The sequence below is a fragment of the Betta splendens genome, chromosome 3, assembly GCF_900634795.4.
Source record: "Betta splendens chromosome 3, fBetSpl5.4, whole genome shotgun sequence".
Classification (NCBI taxonomy): domain Eukaryota; kingdom Metazoa; phylum Chordata; class Actinopteri; order Anabantiformes; family Osphronemidae; genus Betta; species Betta splendens.
Genome location: NC_040883.2, coordinates 114,063 through 137,775, shown reverse-complemented (window position 1 = coordinate 137,775; position 23,713 = coordinate 114,063). Strand labels below are relative to the sequence as shown.

At 43.0% G+C, this 23,713-nt stretch overlaps 1 protein-coding gene across 2 annotated transcripts in view; it reads left to right on the top strand.

Moving 5' to 3' along the window:
- Window positions 1-23,157, top strand: part of LOC114852141 (mucin-5AC-like) — a 28,846-nt gene extending 5,689 nt beyond the window's left edge. Inside the window, exons 12-39 of one of the 2 annotated variants that reach the window (XM_055507634.1) lie at window positions 2,844-2,913; window positions 4,199-4,336; window positions 4,585-4,749; window positions 4,834-4,928; window positions 5,014-5,140; window positions 5,405-5,660; window positions 5,988-6,040; window positions 6,285-6,385; window positions 6,478-6,629; window positions 6,763-6,901; window positions 7,032-7,142; window positions 9,663-9,842; window positions 9,962-10,201; window positions 10,820-10,976; window positions 13,204-13,332; window positions 13,513-13,663; window positions 13,747-13,790; window positions 13,863-14,060; window positions 14,140-18,924; window positions 19,507-19,643; window positions 19,728-19,899; window positions 20,049-20,296; window positions 20,606-20,789; window positions 20,893-21,076; window positions 21,313-21,491; window positions 21,593-21,899; window positions 22,941-22,975; window positions 23,052-23,157. In XM_055507634.1, coding sequence (XP_055363609.1) covers window positions 2,844-2,913; window positions 4,199-4,336; window positions 4,585-4,749; window positions 4,834-4,928; window positions 5,014-5,140; window positions 5,405-5,660; window positions 5,988-6,040; window positions 6,285-6,385; window positions 6,478-6,629; window positions 6,763-6,901; window positions 7,032-7,142; window positions 9,663-9,842; window positions 9,962-10,201; window positions 10,820-10,976; window positions 13,204-13,332; window positions 13,513-13,663; window positions 13,747-13,790; window positions 13,863-14,060; window positions 14,140-18,924; window positions 19,507-19,643; window positions 19,728-19,899; window positions 20,049-20,296; window positions 20,606-20,789; window positions 20,893-21,076; window positions 21,313-21,491; window positions 21,593-21,882 — 8,685 coding nt within the window. In that variant the 3' untranslated portion in view covers window positions 21,883-21,899; window positions 22,941-22,975; window positions 23,052-23,157. Of the gene's footprint in view, window positions 1-2,843; window positions 2,914-4,198; window positions 4,337-4,584; window positions 4,750-4,833; window positions 4,929-5,013; window positions 5,141-5,404; window positions 5,661-5,987; window positions 6,041-6,281; window positions 6,386-6,477; window positions 6,630-6,762; window positions 6,902-7,031; window positions 7,143-9,662; window positions 9,843-9,961; window positions 10,202-10,819; window positions 10,977-13,203; window positions 13,333-13,512; window positions 13,664-13,746; window positions 13,791-13,862; window positions 14,061-14,139; window positions 18,925-19,506; window positions 19,644-19,727; window positions 19,900-20,048; window positions 20,297-20,605; window positions 20,790-20,892; window positions 21,077-21,312; window positions 21,492-21,592; window positions 21,900-22,940; window positions 22,976-23,051 lie in introns of both variants that reach the window. The other variant, XM_055507632.1, reaches the window with a different exon arrangement.
- The last annotated feature ends 556 nt before the right edge of the window (window positions 23,158-23,713 follow it).

Here is a 23,713-nt window from a genome sequence, read left to right as displayed (position 1 = left end):
GTACTCCTTCTACCGTCCAATAACATCCCCAGTTAAGGTCAACAGCTCCCCACCTCCACTGAAAACAGAGTTGGTAAAGGACTGCTTCCCCCTCCTGAGGCGCCAAACGGTTTGCCAGAATCTCTTTGAGGCAGAGTGATAGTCCTCCTCCATGGCCTCCACGAACTCTTCCCAGACCTGAGTTTTTGCCTCCGTAACGGCACAGGCTGCAGCACGCTTGGCCTGCAGGTACCCATCAGCTGCCTCAGGAGTCCCACAGGTCAACCAGACCTTCAGCTTCATCTTCAGCTTGATGGCGTCCCTTACCTCCAGCGTCCATCACCAGGTTCAGGGATTACCACCACGACAAGCACCGGAGACCATGCGCCCACAGCTCCGAACGGCCGAGTTGACAATGGAGGCGGAGAACATGTTCCACTCTGACTCTATGTCTCCAGCTTCCCTCGGAATCTGGTCGAAGCTCTCCCGGAGGTGTGAGTTAAAGGTCCGTCTGACAGAGGGTTCAGCCAGGCGTTCCCAACAGACCCTCACAATACGTTTGGGCCTGCCAAGTCGTTCCAGCCTCCTTCTCTGCCAGCGGATCCTACTCACCACCAGGTGGTGATCAGTTGACAGCTCAGCCCCTCTCTTCACCCGAGTGTCCAAAACATATGGCCGAAGGTCAGGTGAAACGACTACAAAGTCTATCATCGACCTCCGGCCTAGGGTGTGCTGGTGCCACGTGCACCGATGGACACCTTTATGTTCGAACATGGTGTTTGTTATGGCCAAACTGTGCCTAGCACAGAAGTCCAATAACATAACACCATTCAGGTTCAGATCAGGGAGGCCGTTCCTCCCAATCACGCCTCTCCAGGTATCACTTTTGTTACCCAGGTGGGCATTGAAATCACCCATGAGAACGATGGGGTCCCTAGTTGGAGCGCTTTCCAACACTCCCTCCAGGGACCCCAAGAAGGCCAGGTACACCACACTACCGTTCGGCCCGACAAATGACAGTGAGTGACCTATCCCCCACTCGAAGGCACAGGGAAGCGACCCTCTCGTCCACCGGGGAAAACTCCGACACATGGCGACTAAGCTGGAGAGCTATGAGCAAGCCCACACCAGTCCGCCCCCTCTCACCGCAGGCAACTCCAGAGTAGAAAATGGTCCAGCCCCTCTCAAGGAGTTGGGTTCCAGAGCCCAGGCTGTGTGTGGAGGTGAGCCCGACTATTTCTAGCAGGTACCGCTCGACCTCCTGCACAAGCTCAGGTTCCTTCCCCCCCAGTGATGTGACATTCCATGTCCCAATAGCCAGATTGGTTTTTCAGGGATTGGGTCGTCTAGGCTCGACTGCTGCCCAATCCAATTCCTCCTGCGGATGGTGGGTCCACGTGAGGATGGTCCCATATCGATCTTTCGGGCTGTGACTATTCCCATGGGGCCCGGCCACCAGGCGCTCACATACAAGCCTCAACCCCCGGGCCTGGCTCCAGAGTGGGGCCCTGTCTGCGCCATACCGGGCGATGTCTCGGTCCTTGATTGTCTGCTTCTCATAAGGGGTTTGTGAACTGCTCTTAGTCTGGCCCGTCGCCCAGGACCTGTTTGCCTTGGGAGACCCTACCAGGGGCATTTAGCCCCCGACAACATAGTTCCCGGGGTCATTCGGGCACACAAACTCCTCCACCACGATAAGGAGGCGGTTCAAGGAGGAGAACAATACTTTTATCAGGTTTTAGTTTTGGGGTGGGGCTTGGGGAGTGGAAGGTCCAAGGTTCTAAGCCCCACCAGACCACCAAGTGTGTCCTTGAGTAAGACACTTCACTGGGTGCCGCACTGCGGTAGCCCACTGCTCCCCTCAGGTGATGGGCAAAAATGCAGGGATTCATTTTCCCAATGTTCAATTACTATTATTTCATCTGCTGTAGAGAATAAAATGCACAGAGGATGCAGGGGTGCACACATGCTGGCATTTTTCAGTCTGCCAATAGTAGACTTAATCAATAAACCAACAAATAAGAACAGAAGAAAAGAAGAATTGTACCTAATTATCACACAAACCATGCTGGCAGAAATTCAATACAAAATTGGGGGAAATCTTTCTTTGGCTCCATCTCTTTCTTTGGCTTCATCTCTGACTACCTTTACAATTCACAAGCTACAAATCACAAAAATCTCGAACCAATTCCGGAACCAGTCATGTTGTGCGTGTTTCTACTGGCAAGGCTTCATGCATTACCAAACACGTCATAGAAACTATCTCCGAGATGTGCTTCTTTAAGTATTTACTGTATCTAGTAAGTCCTACTCGAGTTTATTCTCAGAATACCTTGTATCTGGAAGCCATTTTGAGTAGGTTCTAAGTCTCCCGTCTAAGTCTCTTGCTGTCTGGTTTTCATCTGTGTGTGTGTTTTGTTGGAGGAGGACAATCTTGTGTTTTGTTTTAGTTTGGGGCCATGAGGCTCCTCTGACGGGGACATTGCTTTCCACTGAATATTGTCATGTAGAGCACTTTTTGTCTCAGCTCCCACAGTCTGACTCTGTTCAGACAAGAGCAGGGGGGTCAAACTGGAGCCACTCTCTTGCTGGTTTTCCACCTCTTCCTACTCCAGCCCCTACTGATCACCTAGATCCAGTCTGTTCAGTCTATATACAGCTAGATGAGCCAACTGATGCAATGGATCAAGGTGATCAGCAGAGAGACTTGGAGTACCAGCAGGACAAATTCAGGTTACCTGTCCTACCATTCAGACTTGTCTGATAGCAATGCCACCTGTTGATTCTATATAGCGTACTTTTTCTTTGACACTTCCAATTTTTAAAGACCTCAATAATAACTCCTTGTCCTCTTTCATGTAAAGGTGATCACCATCCAGCCCAATGGCAAGTTGTTTGTGAATGGCATCTATGCCCAGTTACCCTTTTCAGCTGGTAAGTGACACACTATTCTGCAGTAATCATCTCACCTGACATGGTGACCCGGTGCTAAAGTGACATTTTGACTGTTGTTTGGAGTTAAATTAGCATCAGATTAGATTTGTGCGTTTGTGCACATCAGATCCTGAAAGCTCTACAAGCAGTACACAGCAACAAGCTAGTCCACTGACTGATAACCTAAATTATATTTAATGATGAGACAGACATGACGGCTCATATTCATATGTATGAAGTGTGACGATGACGCAGTTTGAGTTAAGGTGGGTATGTTGCCATTGTGACTCTGTGTGATTATTTATCAGAGCACAATAAACATGTTTGCTTTAGGTGAGAACATACTTTAACAATGCTTTTAAACAGCCTGATATGTAATGCAGTTGTTAGACAGGCTTGGATTTCAGTGCAGAATCACAGTGCTTTTTGCTGATCAACACCGGCCTACAAGGAGACAGATGTCCTTTGTTGCTGCAGAATCTCTCAAGATGTCACCGATACCAAAGACACGGGCACAAAGCTTGGTCTGCGAAATTGTAATTGTTTATTTAGTTCGCAGCATTTACTTTCAACCGTGAGCTGAGACCTACACTGCTCTGACTCTGCTTTGCTTCACCCACAGCTTACTTATGCCTGCCGGCAGGTAACTACTGCTTCAGTAAAGGAACAAGACGCTCCTGACCGTTCATAAAAAACACGACACAAAACACAAGTTAAGCACTTGTCTTTTACACAGTAAACTGTGGGCACCAAGCACCAAGATCCTGGACTGAAATCTAAGCCTGTCTAACAACTGCATTACATATCAGCCTTTTTAAAACCATTGTTAAAGTAAACGTATTTATTGTGGTCTGATAAATGATCACACAGAGTCACAACGGTGACGTTACTAGAATATACCCACCTTAACTCCAGCTGCATTATAACATAGCATGGCATTGCCAATAGTCTGTTAGCTAACATGTTATGTACATGAACTTCTGATAGAAACACCAGTTTAACGTTGGACTCCATACAATTGTTACTGTATTATTGTAGTATTTGTTTTGTTAATTTTACAGTTTGCTATTGCTCACTAGATGTAACATGAACTGATTATTCTGTGATTTACATGTAGGGATATGTTGGAAGAATTTACTGACAAATTTGAGATGCCTTATCTATGATGCTTTGATCCTGAAGGGCAGAGAAAAAATAATATATTGTATAGAAATATTTTTTGTACCAGGGTCTCACCCACATGTTTGACACATTTAATTTTCCAAATCTTTTTCTGAACCCTCAGCTGGGATCTCTGCCTTCTGGGCCTCCTCATTCTACCTTCTAGTCCAGACCTCGGTTGGTGTTTTGTTGGAAGTACAACTCCAGCCAGTCATGCAGCTTTACATAACAGTGACCAGTAACTACAAGGACAAGACCTGTGGTTTGTGCACTACAATAAATCAGTATTATTGGTCATATGTCTGTGCTGTGCATTCCACATATATTATAATCTATAAGAGATTAATTTAAGATATTGTTAACATATGGCATACACGAATACCACTGGAGGAAATGTCCTTTAAACTTCTTTACACAGTGTCCCTCCTCTAATGAGCTAACTAAATGCGACACTTATTGGCGTCCAGCTCATTGATGGGTTTGCATTAATGTAGAGTTGCATCCCTGCAGGCCTGTGTGGAAACTTCAACATGAACCAAGCGGATGATTTTCTTAAGCTCAGTGGTGTTCCAGATGCCACAGCAGCTGGTTTTGTCAACAGCTGGAAGACACATGCTGGCTGCCAAGATGTTAGGAACAACTTTGAGAAACCCTGCAGTCTGAGTCTAGATAATGGTAGGTGTTGGGTGATTTTCATGCTTTTGAGTGTTCTGTATCAATATGTCTGGAATAAGTGATTTGTGTTTGTGTGGATGACAGAGAAGTATGCACAACATTGGTGCTCCATGCTGAGTGATCCTCAGGGAGTGTTTGCCTCCTGTCACTCAGAAATCAATGCTGAGCCTTACAAAGAGGTACAGTAGGAGTTCATAGCTACTAAGTTTAGTTGTGTGTGGTTTATGCCCACATAATGATGCTTCTTTATTTGCTTTCACACAGAACTGCATGTATGATAGCTGTAACTGTGAGAGAAGTGAGGACTGCATGTGTGCTGCAGTTTCCTCCTATGTCCATGCTTGTGCAGCTGCAGGAATCATGATTCATAATTGGAGGAGGACAGTCTGTGGTGAGTAGACCTGAAGTCAATTCTTCAAGTGTTTGCCAGAGCATATTTATATAATCCTATACAGAGAAATGTTTATGTTTAAACACTTCTATTTACAGTTATACGTTATTTGTTCTGTTCTTTAACTGTTTAAAAATACTGACTCCTCTTTTGCTTTGAGTTATTTGCATTTTAAATTGTTTTTTTTGAAGGCTTGTGAATGTCCTGCATGTTGAAGTTGTTCCCTTAGTTCTTTTGACTGATATTGTGGTGTGATACCTGTAGAGAAATATGCCAACTCATGCCCCAGCAACATGGTCTACTCCTACAAGATCACATCCAACAGTCGCACCTGTCGCTGCCTCAGCAACACTGATGCCAGCTGTCACTTCACTTTCCCACCTGTTGATGGCTGCGTCTGTGCAGAGGGAACCTTTTTAGATGAGTCTGGTAAATGTGTCACATTAAAGGGCTGTTCCTGTTATGACAAAGGCACCGTGGTGCCGCCCGGACAGGTTGTCAACAAGGAAGGCGTTATGTGGTATGGAGATAATTATTTTTGTTATTGTTATTGTTGCTGTTTTTATTGAGTATATTGTACATTGGAGTACTGCATACAATTTAGTTTTTTATGCAAAAATATTAAAATAAATTAAATGAACATGAAAGTTACATATTTTTGTATTTGAATAAAAAAATATTGCCTTTTGTAGTTGCAATTGAGGAAAGTAATGGGACTTACAAAGTCCAACAATGTCCTGTATATGTTTAATCTTCTTTTAGAATCTTGAACCCTTTTATTCTTTACCAGGCAATAGCGCATGTTAATTATTTAACTTGACTTAGTGTTGTATCTTTTTTACACCAGCACCTGTATAGAAGGCAAACTGAACTGCATTGGAGAGTTTGTTGTAGAGCCATGTAAGTAGTGTCATATAAATACAATACTAAAGTGATTAAGTGCCAATTTCTTAACTCTACCAGACAACTCAGGTGACTTTTTTGATATTTAGGTAGGAAAGACTAAGACCTAGTCACAAACTAAAATAAACTTTCACTTTCTATAAAACACATGTTTCATTCATTGTTGTATACAGTTCTGTACTGCTGCAAATCTGGGCCAAGAAATGCACTAATTCTAATTCTAGATTTATTTTCTCAGCAGCGTGTTCTCCCCCAATGGTGTTCTTCAATTGTTCAGCTAATGGTCCAGCTTCAAAGGGAACTGAGTGTGAAAAGAGTTGCAACACGTTAGACATGACCTGTGTGAGTAATCTTTTCAAAATACAAGAACGTCACAGCATATCTTAAACACAAATCTGATGTTCAGAGGTGATTCCGAATTTCCGTTTCTCCAGGTAACCACAGGGTGCACATCTGGCTGCATGTGTCCATCTGAGATGGTATCTGACAGTAAAGGAAGCTGCATCAAGCCAGAGGACTGTCCCTGTGTTCACAACGGCATCTCTTACCAGCCAGGAGAGGCCACCAAGGTGGACTGCAACACCTGGTAGGTCAATCACAAGTCAAGAGCTGAAAAGTTGACAAGTGCATTTTGTGGTGTTCCACAGCCTTCACTAACTAAACTGCAAGTCTGTCTTTTATTGTATGCCCAGTGGTATTTAATCTGTGGCCGTTTACAGTACTTGTATAGAGAGGAAGTGGAAGTGCACCACTAATGAGTGTGATGGAACCTGCTCAGTCTATGGGGCTGGACACTACATGACGTTTGATCAGAAACGCTTCAACTTTGATGGCAACTGTGAATACATCCTCCTTCAGGTATAATAAACAGTTAATGGGTGAATTAATGGAACTTTTACAAACAAACCTCTCCTCTTACTTTTTCTTTCATCTGTAAAACTCTAACCACAGATATGCATTGGCTGTGTCTGCTTTTGTTCTTCTTCAGGACTACTGCGGCAGTGCTCACAGTAATGGAACTTTCAGAGTTATCACTGAGAATGTCCCATGTGGAACCACAGGAACAACTTGCTCCAAGACCATTACAATCTCTGTTGGGGTAGGCATGAGGGAAAAAATTCAGAAGTACAGCCAATATTATAGAAATTCACATAAATAAACATATACTCAACAAGCAACAAGATTGCTTGTTGAGTATATATTTATGGATGTAAAAAAAAACTCCCTTCTCACCCCACGCGGGTGGTCTCTCATCCACTTTCCAAGCTCGGGTCCTCTACCAGAGGCCAGGAAGCTTGAGGGTTCTGCGCAGTATCCTTGCTGTTCCTAGGACTGCACTTTTCTGGACTGAGATGTCGGATGTTATTCCAGGGATCTGTTGTAGCCATTCCTCCAATTTGGGGGTCACTGCCCCCAGTGCTCCAATCACCACAGGCACCACTGTGGCCTTCACATTCCAAGCCTTCTCCAGTTCTTCTCTGAGCCCTTGGTATTTCTCTAGTTTCTCATGTTCCTTTTTCCTGATGTTGTCATCGCTTGGTATTGCCACATCCACCACTACGGCTTTCCTCTGTTCTTTGTCCACCACCACAATGTCTGGTTGGTTCGCCATTACCATTCTGTCTGTCTGTATCTGGAAGTCCCACAGGATCTTGGCTCGCCCGTTCTCTACCACCTTGGGAGGTGTTTCCCACTTTGACCTTGGGGTTTCCAGTCCATACTCTGCGCAGATGTTCCTGTATACTATGCCAGCCACTTGGTTATGGCGTTCCATATATGCTTTCCCTGCCAGCATCTGCAGTTATGTGCTGGACCGTCTCAGGGGCCTCTTTGCACAGTCTACACCTTGGGTCTTGTCTGGTGTGGTAGATCTGGGCCTCTATGGCTCTGGTGCTCAGGGCCTGCTCCTGTGCAGCCAGGATGAGTGCCTCTGTGCTGTCCTTCAGCCCAGCCCTTTCAAGCCATTGGTAGGATTTGTTGAGATCAGCCACTTCAGTTATGTTCCGGTGGTACATCCCGTGTAAGGGCTTGTCCTCCCATGATGGTCCCTCTTCTAGCATCTCATCCTCTGTTCTCCACTGCCTGAGATATTCACTCAGCACATCTGTGGTTTGTATCTGTTCCTTTGGCCACCTTATTATTCCCGCAGGGTATCTGATCACTGGCAGGGCGTAGCTGTTTATTGCCCGGGATTTGTTCTTGCCATTGAGCTGGCTTCTTAGGACTTGCCTTACTCGTTGGAGGTATTTGGCTGTTGCCGCATTCCTTGTTGCCTGTTCAAGGTTGCCGTTTGCCTGTGGTATTCCAAGGTACTTGTAACTGTCCTCAATGTCTGCTATTGTTCCTTCTGGGAGTGAGACCCCTTCTGTGTGATAACCTTGCCTCTCTTTGTCACCATCCTTCTCACAGTTCTCGAGTCCGAATGACATCCCAATGTCCGAAGCTGTAGATCCTGGTGGTGGGGATCAGTGAGTCGATGTCTCGCTCATTCTTTGGGGTACAGCTTGATTCATCCATGTAGAAGAAGGTGACTTATGGTGGCCCCGTTCCCGGAGTCGGTATCTATAGCCAGTTTTGTTTATTATTTGGCTGAGGGGGTTCAGACCTATGCAGAACAGCAGTGGGGACAGTGCCACCTCCTTGGTATAATGCCACATTTGATGGATACTTGGGCAAGTGGCTTCCCATTGGCTTCATGGGTGGTTCTCCACAATCTCATTGAGTTTGCAATGAAGGCCCTTAGAGCTCTATTGATGTTGTACAGCTCCAAGCATTCAGTTGATCCACGTGTGTGGCATTGAATTATCAGGCTTTCTTGTAGTTGGATCCAGGCTGTGCACAGGTTGGTGTGTCGCACTCTGCAGTCTTGGGCAACTGTTCTGTCAACCAGGAGTTGGTGTTTTGGCTCCTCTGGTATACTTACCAATGTCTGTGCTTCGCTCATGTATTGACCCATGTGCCCACTTATCTTAGCGGCGATGATGCCTGACATGAGCTTCCATGTTGTGGAGAGGCAGGTTATTGGCCGGTAGTTGGATGGGACTGCACCCTTTGAGGGATCCTTCATTATCAGGATTGTTCGCCCCTTCGGTTAGCCATTCAGGGTGGGTCCTATCCCTTAGCAGCTGGTTCATTTGTGCTGCCAGGCGCTCATGGATTGCAGTGAGCTTCTTTAGCCAGTAGGCGTGGATCATGTCAGGGCCAGGTGCTGTCCAGTTTTTCATACCTGAGACTCTTTGTTTGATGTCTGCCACTGTGATAGTCACTGGATTCTGTTCAGGGAGGTTGCTGTGGTCTTCTCTCAGATCCACCAGCCACTGTGCATCACTGTTGTGTGATGCCTCCCTCTCCCATATCCCTTTCCAGTACTGTTCAGTTTCCAGCCTTGGTGGGTCTGCTCTGTTGTTATTACCCTGCCATTGAGAGTACACTTTCGCAGGTTGTGTTGCGAACAGCCGGTTTATTCTATGCTCGCTGGATAGCTCAATCAGTCACAGGACTTGCATGTGGGGGGTTCCCGGTTCGAATCCCCCTAATAATATATATATATATATATATATATATATATTTGTAGGTTAAGTTCATTAACAATCCATGACTGACATGTTGTTTTCTACAGGGTGCAGATCTGATTCTAATGGATGGAGGCTACAAACTCGTGTCAAGTGGAAGTGAGGAAGCTGTTCCATTCCAGTATAGGACTATGGGTATTTACCTGGTTATTGAGGTCAACAATGGACTTGTTCTCATATGGGACAGGAAAACCAGCTTATTTATTAAGCTCAGCTCAGTTTATAAGGTGACGCTGCACCCTAATACCCTTACTGTGATAAATTATCAAGCAATATATCAATATTTAAATAAACAGAAGTAAGACATCCATTAAACAACAATAATATCAGAAGTTTTTTTTTTCAGGGTCATGTGTGTGGACTGTGTGGCAACTATGATGACAATGCAAATAATGACTTTACTACAAGGTCACATGCTGTGGTTGTGAATCCATTGGTGTTTGGCAACAGCTGGAAGGATTCACCCAGCTGCCCTGATGCTCAGAACATCTCCAACCCCTGTATAGATACACCGTTCAGACAGTCGTGGGCCCAAAAGCAGTGCAGCATAATACAGAGTGACGTGTTCTCTGCCTGCCACTCCACTGTAGGTTGCTGTTAAAATCGAAATCTTTCTTCTGTTTTACCTGAAAGCAGCTGTACCTATTGATGCAGTGCTGAGTCAGTGGACATCCTCCAGCACTGACCTAAAATACAATAAGAATACAAGTAGCTGCAGTGTATGTGAGAGCTTTGGGGGGCTGGAATTTCTTTTCCTGATTATTCCATTCACTTGCTTCTACGGCTGCAGCTTGTTGAGGAACTTACACTGGTCAACACGGAAGCAGATGTTGTGTGATAGAATGAAGAGTATTTGAAAATTACTTTAAAACCTAAGATCACACATTGGTCACAAACCTGAAATTGACCACAGTATATCTATTACAGCTGTTGTTTAAGCAGGAGGGAAAATGGATTTCTAAGTAGTGATTTTTGCAGTACACTGAACTTATACTTATATCTTGAAGAATATTATTTTAGCTAACTTTAGTTTGACAATATTAATGCAGGATTTTAATTGTGTAATGTTTGATAATGTGTCATATTCTCTGATCTGGTTATGCCCTGTCACAAAAGCTTTATTTAAAAAGTAATTAATGTCTGGCTGTTCCTAAGCAGTTTACTCAAACCCTACATGAGTGTGTTCTTATACATCTGTTTGTAGGTGGACCCTGCACCATACTTTGAGGCGTGTGTGTTTGACTCCTGTGCCTGTGACACCGGTGGAGACTGTGAATGTTTCTGCACTGCTGTGGCTGCCTATGCAGAATCCTGTAACCAAGTTGGCATTTGCATAACATGGAGAACTCCCAGTATCTGCCGTAAGTAAGATGATGTTAATGAATAGCTAATTATCTAGCAGATTAAGTAATAATTGACAATTTTGTTGTTACAAACTGAAATTCAAAATCCATATAGTAGATTGTGAAACTGAAACTGGGCCTGATGTGTTGTTCCATCTGTGCTGGGCCATTCTTCGGTGTAGTAGCTGTTTGGTTTTGGTGCCTGATCCTGTGAGTAAACGAGTTTCTGTATGAGTGTATTAGTGGGTTTGAAATAAACAGGTTAAGGTAGTTCCCAAAAATGCTTTTCAGAAACAATGTGCATGTACAGTAAGGAATGACCAGGTTCCTCCACTGATTCTGGGTCTCAGGCTGTTCTGTTGTACTTTTTCTGGACTCTGATGCTGTCTTGTTGAAGGCCCATCTAGGGTATCTGCAGGTCTTTTTTTCAGATAGCGACGCGTATACATGCAGTGGATTGGGGTGCTCGGCTCGACTACTTCTGTACATACTGCCTACTATCAAGAAAGATACTTGAAGCCCTAATTCAGTTAGGAAGGATCGAAGATTGGTAAACAGTGTGAACTGCACACACATCCGAAGTTGGACTTTTTTCCTCCAGAGTTAGAGTGGATTACCGCGTCCTTTCCTCCAGTTGTTGGTGACACCAGTAATCATAAAATGCCTTGAGAGAATCGTTCTGCAGTACATCAGAGATATCATCCCTGCTGGTCTGGACAGGCAGCAGTTCACCTACAGAGGGAACTAATCAACTGATTATGCAGTCCATAGCAGTCCACTCAGCCCTGTCCCCTCTGGAGCATCCAAACACTTAAGGACACTTACGTTAGGATGCTGTTTGTTGACTTGAGTTCAGCGTTTAACACAGTTATCCTGGACGATTTGTCTATGAAACTGAAGGAATTGGGTCAAGCTACATCACTGTGTTCCAGGATAAGAGACTTTCCCACCAACAAACCACAAAGGATAAGAATTGGGAACCACACATCATACACTCTGGTCCTAAACGCAGGCACGTCACAGAGCTGCATGCTTAGTCCAGCCCCCTTCTCTACACCGACGACTACTCTGCCATCCACCCATTACACATGTTCATAAAATTGTAGGTATGAAAACAACGACCTTACCCTAAACACCAGCAAGACCAAAGAGGTCATTGTGGATTACAGGAGGAGCAGGAAGGCAGAACATGCCCCTCTTCTGGTACTGTACATGGAAAAAAAATCAATTGATGAGTGATATAATCACAGACACATATTTTCCCTCTCTAACAAAAAGTTCGGCCTTTGGAAACACAGATCTGATTTCTGACAGTGTCGGGAAGTGCACGACATTGAAGGTGCGCAACTGTAGCTCAAACTGTCGGGGCTTCACACTTATTGTGTGTGCATAAAGCTGCGGTGCGACTTGGTCTTTGTCTTGTAGGTTTTTGTTGAGTGTGTTGTTGACGGGAGATCAACTAAAAATGCCAGGTCTGCCAACCATAGAGGATCACCCAGCTCGGGAAGAGGTCGGTCATTTTCCTTCCAAAACTGGTCGACCTCTGATCTCAAAGAATGAAACTGCTGAAGGAGAGAGCCATGGAGCTTAGCGAGTGCCCTTCTGAACGGTAGAGCAGGTCACTGTATTTAGCATCCACGTCAGTTAAAAATGTTTGACATTCTCTCTGGTAGAGTACTCTAAATATGTTTACCTTTTTACAACAGTGTTTATCACTTTTCCGTGTGCTTTTTGGTGGATGATACAGTGCATTTTAACTGCTTCATCTCCAATCTCCTGCACCTTGGTGTACACCAAAGAGGCCATTCCTTTCTGAGCTCTCTCAGAGCTAGCACTCCATTCGTTGTAACTTCACACAATTTGTCCCACTGTGGCAAAAATTTTCTTCTTTAATTTTGATTTGTGGAGCAAATGACTTAATCAATTAAGTAGCTTCACCTAAAATTAAAAATAAACTCTAGGTTGAGCAAAATGAGCAAAAAATTTGGAATTTGCTGTGGGCTACTAAGGCCACTTTGGAAACCCCTGCTCTAAAACCTTGTCTCAACCGCTAAACAGCCCCCATGCACTCACTTCCTCAGATGGCCCTTACTTAGATATGAAACAGTTTTTGGTACTCACTAACAAAGTACAAGAGAGCACACACCAAGGTCAAACAGTTCTCACTTTTAACATGACACTCAATGAACAATCTAGTCTGAAACTTATCACTATCACACTAAGTCTTTTTTGTGACCCTCTTCAGCTCTCTTCTGTGATTATTACAATCCTCCTGGTGAGTGTGAATGGCACTACATGGCCTGTGGATCCCCTTGCATGAAAACCTGCAGGAACCCATCCGGCATTTGCTCTACACAACTACCTCCCCTTGAAGGTATGATATGAGATTTTTGTAACTTACCTAATTTTAATGTAAGATTTAATGTCAAAATAGAATGGAACTCTAATAATGTCACTAATTTAATAATGAATGACTAAAAATGCTTAATTTTCAACTTCTTCCAAATATTAAATGACTTGATTTGCTACTTATGGATTTTTGCTCTTCATTTAGGATGCTATCCCAAATGTCCTCCCACTCAGCCATACTTAGATGAGGACACAATGACATGTGTTAGAAAAGAACAGTGTGGTTGCTATGATAATGAGAGGAATCACTATAATAATGGTGAAAAAGTCACAACAACTGAAAATTGTCATACATGGTAAGGTTCATGTACCTATAATTAATGAAAGCATGTTGAGTTCAAATTAAAAAATACTTTTTGTGTTTTCCTTTTTCTTGAAGCATATGCAGCTCAGTGACCATCAAATGTGATTATGATGTCCAAGGTATGGACTTGAAATTAGATTTTTAAACTTATGCTAGGATCATATGTTATTGACGCACACCTTCTTTTTCAGCTTGTACTTGCACATATAACGGAAACCAATATCCCATTGGTAAGACCATCTATAACACAACAGATGGACATGGGAACTGCATGACAGCTGTGTGTGGTATGAATGGTACCATTCACAAAAATTCATACCAGTGCCCACTGACAACAACTACTCAGTCCAGCCAGTCCTCATCCCCTGTTTTTACATTTACCTCAACAGGTAGGCATGCAGTGATCATAGGAAAAACACAAAGCAAGCAGGTGGTGTTAGTTAACACATATTAATTGTGTTTTCACAGAGCCAGCCACACACTCAACATCAACCCCTAACACACCACCTACAACAGAACACGCTTCGGGAACACCTTGTCAAGAAATTTTATGCTACTGGTCACAGTGGATAAATTCAGACTACCCTCAATATGGGCCAGGAGGAGGGGATAATGATACCATCAAGCACATTATCCAGAAAGGTTACGATATCTGTGACAATCCATTGTCTGTTGAGTGTCAAGCTGTGCACTACCCAGGGGTTCCCTTAGCACAACTAGGACAAACAATAACATGTAACACGCAAACTGGACTGCTGTGTGAAAACAAATTACAGTTTCCACCCATATGCATGGATTATGAAATAAGAGTAAAGTGTTGCAAGACAGTGCAATGTGGCACAACTACAACTACTACTACTGCTACATCATCGTTCACCAGAAAACCAGCACCACCTACCAGCACCACTAATACTACACCTTTAACTGCTAGTCCCACTACTAAATCAACCATAACAACCACAACAATGCACCCAACCCCTACCATCTCCTCCTCCACCACCACTACGACTACACATTCCACTACTACTCCCACTACTACAACAACCACAACAACAAGCACAACAAGAACAACTCATCCACCTCCTACCACCTCCACCACCACCACTACTAATACCCCTTCAACTACTACTCCCACTACTACACCAACCACAACAACCACTAGGTCACAACCCACTACACATTGTCCCAGTGGTCAGGACATGACCTGCACATGGTCACAGTGGATAAATCTTGGAAAGCCCACATCAGGTCCCAATGGTGGAGAAGATGAATCCATCTCGAAGATCATCTCTTCTGGCTATCACATTTGCAAGATTCCAGTAGATGTTCATTGCAGAGCAGTTCTTTATCCGGGTCTTTCCATATCACAGCTTGGACAAGCTGTTACTTGCAATAAAGACGTGGGTCTCTTATGCGACAACAAGCAACAAGGGCTTCAGCAAGAATGTTTTGACTATGAGATTCAATTCAACTGCTGCGAATGTTTAACTACATCTCCAAGTACGACTGAAACCCCTTTCACAACATCAACCACAACAACAAGTCAGCCACAATATACAACCACCACTACTACTACTACCACAACTTCAACAACAACTGAAACACCACCCACTACTACATCACCTACAACAACAACAACTACAAAAACCACAACTCGGCCACCTCCTACCACCCCCACCACTACTAATACCCCTTCAACTACTACTCCCACTACTACACCAACCACAACAACCACTAGGTCACCACCTACTACACATTGTCCCAGTGGTCAGGACATGACCTGCACGTGGTCACAGTGGATAAATCTGGGAAAGCCAACATCAGGTCCCAATGGTGGAGAAGATGAATCCATCTCGAAGATCATCTCTTCTGGCTATCACATTTGCAAGAATCCAGAAGAAGTCCATTGCAGAGCAGTTCTTTATCCGGGTCTTTCCATATCACAGCTTGGACAAGCTGTGACTTGCAATAAAGACGTGGGTCTCATATGCGACAACAAGCAACAAGCCCTTCAGCAAGAATGTTTTGACTATGAGATTCAATTCAACTGCTGCAAATGTTTAACTACATCTCCAAGTACGACTGAAACCCCTTTCACAACATCAACCACAACAACAAGTCAGCCACCATCTACAACCACCACTACTACTACTACCACAACTTCAACAACAACTGAAACACCACCCACTACTACATCACCCACAACAACAACAACCACAAAAACCACAACTCGGCCACCTCCTACCACCCCCACCACTACTAATACCCCTTCAACTACTACTCCCACTACTACACCAACCACAACAACCACTAGGTCACCACCTACTACACATTGTCCCAGTGGTCAGGACATGACCTGCACGTGGTCACAGTGGATAAATCTGGGAAAGCCTACATCAGGTCCCAATGGTGGAGAAGATGAATCCATCTCGAAGATCATCTCTTCTGGCTATCACATTTGCAAGATTCCAGTAGATGTTCATTGCAGAGCAGTTCTTTATCCGGGTCTTTCCATATCACAGCTTGGACAAGCTGTGACTTGCAATAAAGACGTGGGTCTCATATGCAACAACAAGCAACAAGGGCTTCAGCAAGAATGTTTTGACTATGAGATTCAATTTAACTGCTGCGAATGTTTAACTACATTTCCAAGTACAACTGAAACACCATCCACTACTACATCAATTACAACAACAACTCCACCACCTCCTACCACCACCACCACCACCACTACTACTACTACTACTACTACTACTACTACACCTTCAACAACCACTGAAACAACTACTACACTGTCAACAACAACTGAAACACCACCTACTACAACATCAACAACAACCACAACAACAACAACTCAGCCACCTCCTACTGCTTCCACCACCACTACTACTACTACTTCTACTGCTACTAATACCCCTTCAACTACTACTCCCACTACTACACCAACCACAACAACCACTGGGTCACCACCCACTACACATTGTCCCAACGGTCAGGACATGACCTGCACATGGTCACAGTGGATAAATCTGAGAAAGCCTACATCAGGTCCCAATGGTGGAGAAGATGAATCCATCTCGAAGATCATCTCTTCTGGCTATCACATTTGCAAGAATCCAGAAGAAGTCCATTGCAGAGCAGTTCTTTATCCAGGTCTTTCCATATCACAGCTTGGACAAGCTGTTACTTGCAATAAAGACGTGGGCCTCTTATGCGACAACAAGCAACAAGGGCTTCAGCAAGAATGTTTTGACTATGAGATTCAATTCAACTGCTGCGAATGTTTAACTACATCTACCAGTACGACTGAAACCCCTCTTACTACATCAACCACAACAACAAGTCAGCCACCATCTACAACCACCACTACTAATACTACCACAACTTCAACAACAACTGAAACACCACCCACTACTACATCACCTACAACAACAACAACAACAACCACAAAAACAACAACTCGGCCACCTCCTACCACCACCACCACTACTAATACCCCTTCAACTACTACTACAGCAACCACAACAACCATTAGGTCACCACCTACTACACATTGTCCCAGTGGTCAGGACATGACCTGCACGTGGTCACAGTGGATAAATCTGGGAAAGCCCACATCAGGTCCCAATGGTGGAGAAGATGAATCCATCTCGAAGATCATCTCTTTTGGCTATCACATTTGTAAGCATCCAGAAGAAGTCCATTGCAGAGCAGTTCTTTATCCGGGTTTTTCCATATCACAGCTTGGACAAGCTGTGACTTGCAATAAAGACGTGGGTCTCATATGTCACAACAAGCAACAAGGGCTTCAGCAAGAATGTTTTGACTATGAGATTCAATTCAACTGCTGCGAATGTTTAACTACATCTCCAAGTACCACTGAAACACCAGCCACTACTACATCAATTACAACAACAACAACAACAACAACAACAACTCCGCCACCTCCTACCACCACCACTACTATTACTACTACTACTACACCTTCAACAACCACTGAAACAACTACCACACTGTCAACAACAACTAAAACACCACCTACTACAACAACGTCAACCACAACAACAACCACAACAACAACAACTCAGCCACCCCCTACTACTTCCACCACCACTACTACTACTACTTCTACTTCTACTAATACCCCTTCAACTACTACTCCCACTACTATACCAACCACAACAACCACTGGGTCACCACCCACTACACATTGTCCCAATGGTCAGGACATGACCTGCACATGGTCACAGTGGATAAATCTGAGAAAGCCTACATCAGGTCCCAATGGTGGAGAAGATGAATCCATCTCGAAGATCATCTCTTCTGGCTATCACATTTGCAAGAATCCAGAAGAAGTCCATTGCAGAGCAGTTCTTTATCCAGGTCTTTCCATATCACAGCTTGGACAAGCTGTTACTTGCAATAAAGACGTGGGTCTCTTATGCGACAACAAGCAACAAGGGCTTCAGCAAGAATGTTTTGACTATGAGATTCAATTCAACTGCTGCGAATGTTTAACTACATCTCCAAGTACGACTGAAACCCCTTTCACAACATCAACCACAACAACAAGTCAGCCACCATCTACAACCACCACTACTACTACTACCACAACTTCAACAACAACTGAAACACCACCCACTACTACATCACCTACAACAACAACAACAACAACCACAAAAACAACAACTCGGCCACCTCCTACCACCACCACCACCACTACTAATACCCCTTCAACTACTACTACACCAACCACAACAACCACTAGGTCACCACCTACTACACATTGTCCCAGTGGTCAGGACATGACCTGCACGTGGTCACAGTGGATAAATCTGGGAAAGCCCACATCAGGTCCCAATGGTGGAGAAGATGAATCCATCTCGAAGATCATCTCTTCTGGCTATCACATTTGCAAGAATCCAGAAGAAGTCCATTGCAGAGCAGTTCTTTATCCGGGTCTTTCCATATCACAGCTTGGACAAGCTGTGACTTGCAATAAAGACGTGGGTCTCATATGCGACAACAAGCAACAAGCGCTTCAGCAAGAATGTTTTGACTATGAGATTCAATTCAACTGCTGCGAATGTTTACCTACACCCCCAAGTACGACTGAAACACCTCTCACTACTACACCAACCACAACAACTAAAACCACAACTGAAATGCCTATAGTGACAGGATCCTCATCTTCTGTTCCTACATCACCCCTTGAATGCTTTTGCATTTATAATGGTACAAAGTTCCCATCTGGTAAGTTCATTAGACTTTAAATATTTCTTTACAAAATTGCAAATAGAGTTTTAAGCTTAATTCGCTTTTTTTGACAATGGTATTAACTTCTAATTGTATGCATTAAAATTACTTTTCAGATATTAATAAGTTTTAGACTTTCCTGACGATGGTGAAACAACATTGTCCATCTTTTATAATGTGTAGCTGAAAGTCATTAGTCATTCAGACTTAATTTCTTTGTATTAATGATGATAATATCTACTTTGTACTTACAGATATAGTTTACAGGTTATGAAATGCAAAACTATTTTCAAACAAATGATATTGTGTGATTTAGACTGGCAGTAAAAAATAAAATATTAATAAAAAACATCAATATGTAATATTCTTTATGTGAGCAGTTATAGGTGTGCACATAAAAACATGCCAGAGCTACAAGTCCAGTACTGAAATGTTTCATCATATATATATAATAGATAATATTTCATTACATTTGCTCATTTACCATAATTTACCAAAGCATCAGCATCTTTCAAAAGTGTGTCCAACTGTCACATTATGTCATTTTAATTAAACAGTTTTTCACCCAATGTATTTCAGGGTCTATAGTCTACAATGAAACCGACTTTGATGGCCACTGTTACATAGGATACTGCAGTGAGAGCTGTGATATTGTGCAGAAACATCACCAATGTGCCGTCAGTGGGGACTGTGTTGATATATATCCGCCTAGAAAGGTACTTATTAATTTTTTATTCTGTGCTGTTTGTTTTAAGATGGTTACCCTCTTTTTAATTTCAAATTTTTGATTCTTTCTATAGGATGGTCAAAGTTGGAAGGAGAGTAACTGTCTAATAGGAACATGTGATAATGGAAAGGTAAACTATACGCACATGCAATGTCCAGATGTGAAGAAGGTGGTCTGTGCAAATAACTTCCCTCCCATCGAGGTGTGGGATGATGATAAATGCTGCTTTCACTATGAATGTCAATGTAAGTCCAACACAATACATTTTCTTGTTTTACTATGTATTTATATTTTGACAATGTGGTTTAATAATAAGAAAGAATAAGAATAAGAAAACCTTTAATAGTCCCGCAGTGGGGAAATTACTGTAATCTGATCTTCTGTGTCTTTGAAGGTATTTGTTATGGTTGGGGAGATCCCCATTATGTCACCTTTGATGGAACCTACTATGGGTTTCAAGGCAACTGCTCCTACTGGCTGGTTAAAGAGATCATACCTAAACACAACTTCAGTGTCATGATTGATAATTACTACTGTGGTGCGCCGGATGGTTTGTCCTGCCCTCAGTCCATTACTGTCTTCTACAGAAGCTACAAGATCTTTATTACTCAGAAAGATATCAAAGGCATTTTTTTTAACCAGGTAATGGCACCGTGAGTGCATTCATTTCACTTCAGTGAGTTTTACTTTATGATTTTACTTGACGCTTGTTTCTAAATGGTCTACACCTACACATATTGTTATGACACTGCTTCTGCTTCACTCATTCACACAAACAGGCGCACCAACATTTACACACCAGTAGCAGAGCTGCAACGCAGCTTATGCAAGACATGTTATTTACCTGGTGCCGTGCATACAACGCTGACTTAACTTTATGATGGAACTAATCCAGTTCACACACAACCATTTCTGACAGTAGTTATTTATGACACTTTCCATTTGGTGTAGGTTTCTGTGAATGACAAACCTGTGAGTCCTGCATACCAGAACGCTGACTTCCGTATTATCACCACTGGTATTGACACAGTCCTTGTCATCCCTGAAATCCAAGCCAAGATCACTTTCTCAGGGCTCATATTTAGCATCTACCTGCCCTATAGTGAATTTAGTGGCAACACTGAGGGACAGTGTGGTGAGTCCATGTACAATATTATAACCTTCAATTTTAATAACAAAAAAAAAAATGTTATCTAATGTAATGAAAAACTAAGATAGGGTCTTGTGGGGCTTTTTAGGTACATGTGATAACAACAGGTCAGATGACTGCATGTTACCCAGTGGAAAGATTGATGCTTCATGTCCTAATATGGCACACACGTGGCATGTTAACAACAGTCGCTGTGAACGTCCAGTTCAGCCCACGCCAACTCCTGTACCTTCCATGTGCAACACAAGCATCTGTGAGGTCATCAAGAGCAGGTAGGATGATTAAATACATTCTTTGAAATATACTGTTGCGGCCAATCTGTAACATTAGATATTAAATGTGTAATTCAAATATATAGCTAATCATAAATATCCAACGCAAAGCCTTTCATGATAAAGACATTTATTGAGAGTTCAAGATTCCCAGACTTTGAATTAGACAACAGAAACAAGTGATGTATCATCCAGTTTGTATCCGATGCATGAAACACGAAACCCATCTTCCTCAGTGTTTTTGAAGCTTGCCACAGTATTGTTGACTACAATCCATTTGCGGTGGCCTGTGAATTTGATGTGTGCCACATGCACATCAGTCAGATTGGCTGCACCAGCTTACAAACCTATGCTGATGCCTGTGCTGAGGCTGGAATTTGCATTGACTGGAGGGAATCCACCAAAGGCCTCTGTGGTATGCAGCAAGTCTGAAGTCTGGTTCATGTCACACCGTCAGTTTCAGCTTTAACAGTGTTTAGCCTTTACTTATATTCATTCTTTTTTGTTTCTTGATAGACTATAAATGTCCAAGTCCTAAAGTGTATCAGGCCTGTGGCCCTCTGGTGGAGCCTACATGTGACTTATGGTACAGCACTTCACCAAAATTATTTTACTCATTGCCACCAATTAACCTTCATTCATTTATGCTTCGACTCGAAGTGGCTCTTCAAATATATGATATTGTTTCTGCAGGTACAACCAAAATTCATCTACACTATAAACGTCTTCAGTGCCATGACAAATGTGAAACTGGAGGGTTGCTACTGCCCATATGGCACTTACCTGCTCTCCTCCAATTCAAATGAATGTGTCCCAACCTGTGGTAAGAGAAACATAAAATTGGTTGTTCCAGGTCAAAAGCTCAGTTTTCAGTAATATCAGCATTACAGGTAGACTGTTTGTTACACTTGGACTCTTTAAAGTCCAGTTGTGGTGTCATACACATAAATCCTTCTTAACAGGACTCATAGTCAACACACATCAACCTAAGGGGCCCAGGCTACATACACTAGAATATTGTACTCTACTTTGCACCTTTGCTTCATTTAGAAATGTTCTGTGGTTGCACTTTCCAACAAACATAAACTAAAACATCGGTGTCCAAACTTTTTTCATCAAGGGCCATATGCAGTAAAATACACAAACAGCCAGGTCACTCACTCGAGGAGAAGTACGTGTTGGCTCACCTGGTTTATTTAAGTAATAGAATAAAACCGGTGAAGCAGGGAGCTGTGTGAATGGTAGAGCAGGTTCCCATATTCAGCATCCACTCCAGTTAAGAACATCTGACATTCTCTGCGGTAGAGTGCTTGTACTCGAATTATGCTTAATGTTTCACAGTGTTCCTCACCATTCAGAGTGCTTCTTGTTGGATGATACAGTGCATTTTAACTGCTTCACCTCCACTCTCCTGCACCTTGGCGCACATCTAGGACGCCGTTATTTTGGGCCTGTCAGAGCTGGCGCTCCATCTGTTGTAGGGCCCACACAACATTTAAGTCCTATCTTGTCAATTACATTTGAGACAGCTTCAAAAATGTTTCACTTGCGTTTCTTTGGTATTGTCATTTTCAGTGTGCTGTGTCAAAATTTTTATTTTTGTTTTATTTTACACCTAGTTAAGACCAAGAAATGTAATACTGACATGTGGGCCATATTCTGGTATAAAATGGAATTGCAGGCACAGTTGGCCCACGGGGCCATAGTTAAAATTTTCCTGCAGCTTAGTATAATATGGGTATTTTTAAAGAGATGCTTAAATGGATAAATAAATTTTACAATCAGTAAATAATAGTTAGACAGACGTTGATTTTGCATTGAGGTTTTGGATTATATTTTTATTTATTTATGTTTTTTCTAATAGAAATTTGTCATCTGGCAAATGGAAACTGGACTTTGGTAAGATGTGCACATAGTCCTTTAGCAGACCGCACGTGTCCTCTGACTTCTTCTATAACACAGCTTCTGTCCTCAGGCCAATACGACATGGACGCATGGCTGTGAGGAGTGCAAATGTGAGGAAGACACGCTGCAGGTCACCTGCCAGCCTTTGTCCTGTCCAGCACTGCCTCCGCTCAGCTGTGATCAAGAAGGTCAGGTCAAGGTCATATACACCATTAACTGCTGTCAACAGGAGAAATGTGGTAAGAGCAGCCCAACAAAGTATAGCCAGAGTTTTTCTGGCCATATGTACTACTTTTTAAATTTATATATTTCTTTTGGCTGCAGCTCTTTGCTTAACATTGCTGTATTAACTCATCCGTAATTGTCGCTGTATAGAGTGTGAACCAAGGCTATGTTCCGTTAATGCACCAACCTGTCATGCTGGTTATGCTTTACATACCACAAAAGGAGTCTGCTGTGTGGAATACTCGTGTGGTGAGTGTGTGCAAATTTCTTTTTGTGCCAGATTTTGCGGTTGTACATTTAATATCCATCACCGGTTGGTTTTGTTTCTTTTATAGTGATTAAACCAAACGTGTGTGTTTTCAACAACCGTGAATATCAGGTGCGACTTCACATCTTCGACCTTCTTCTAAAAACATACTGGACTGCAACAAGGCAGGATTGTGGCTAAAAATGAATTAACCATCCTCTTTGACAGCTCTTCTGTAGTCTGTCTGTTGTGATTTGGGT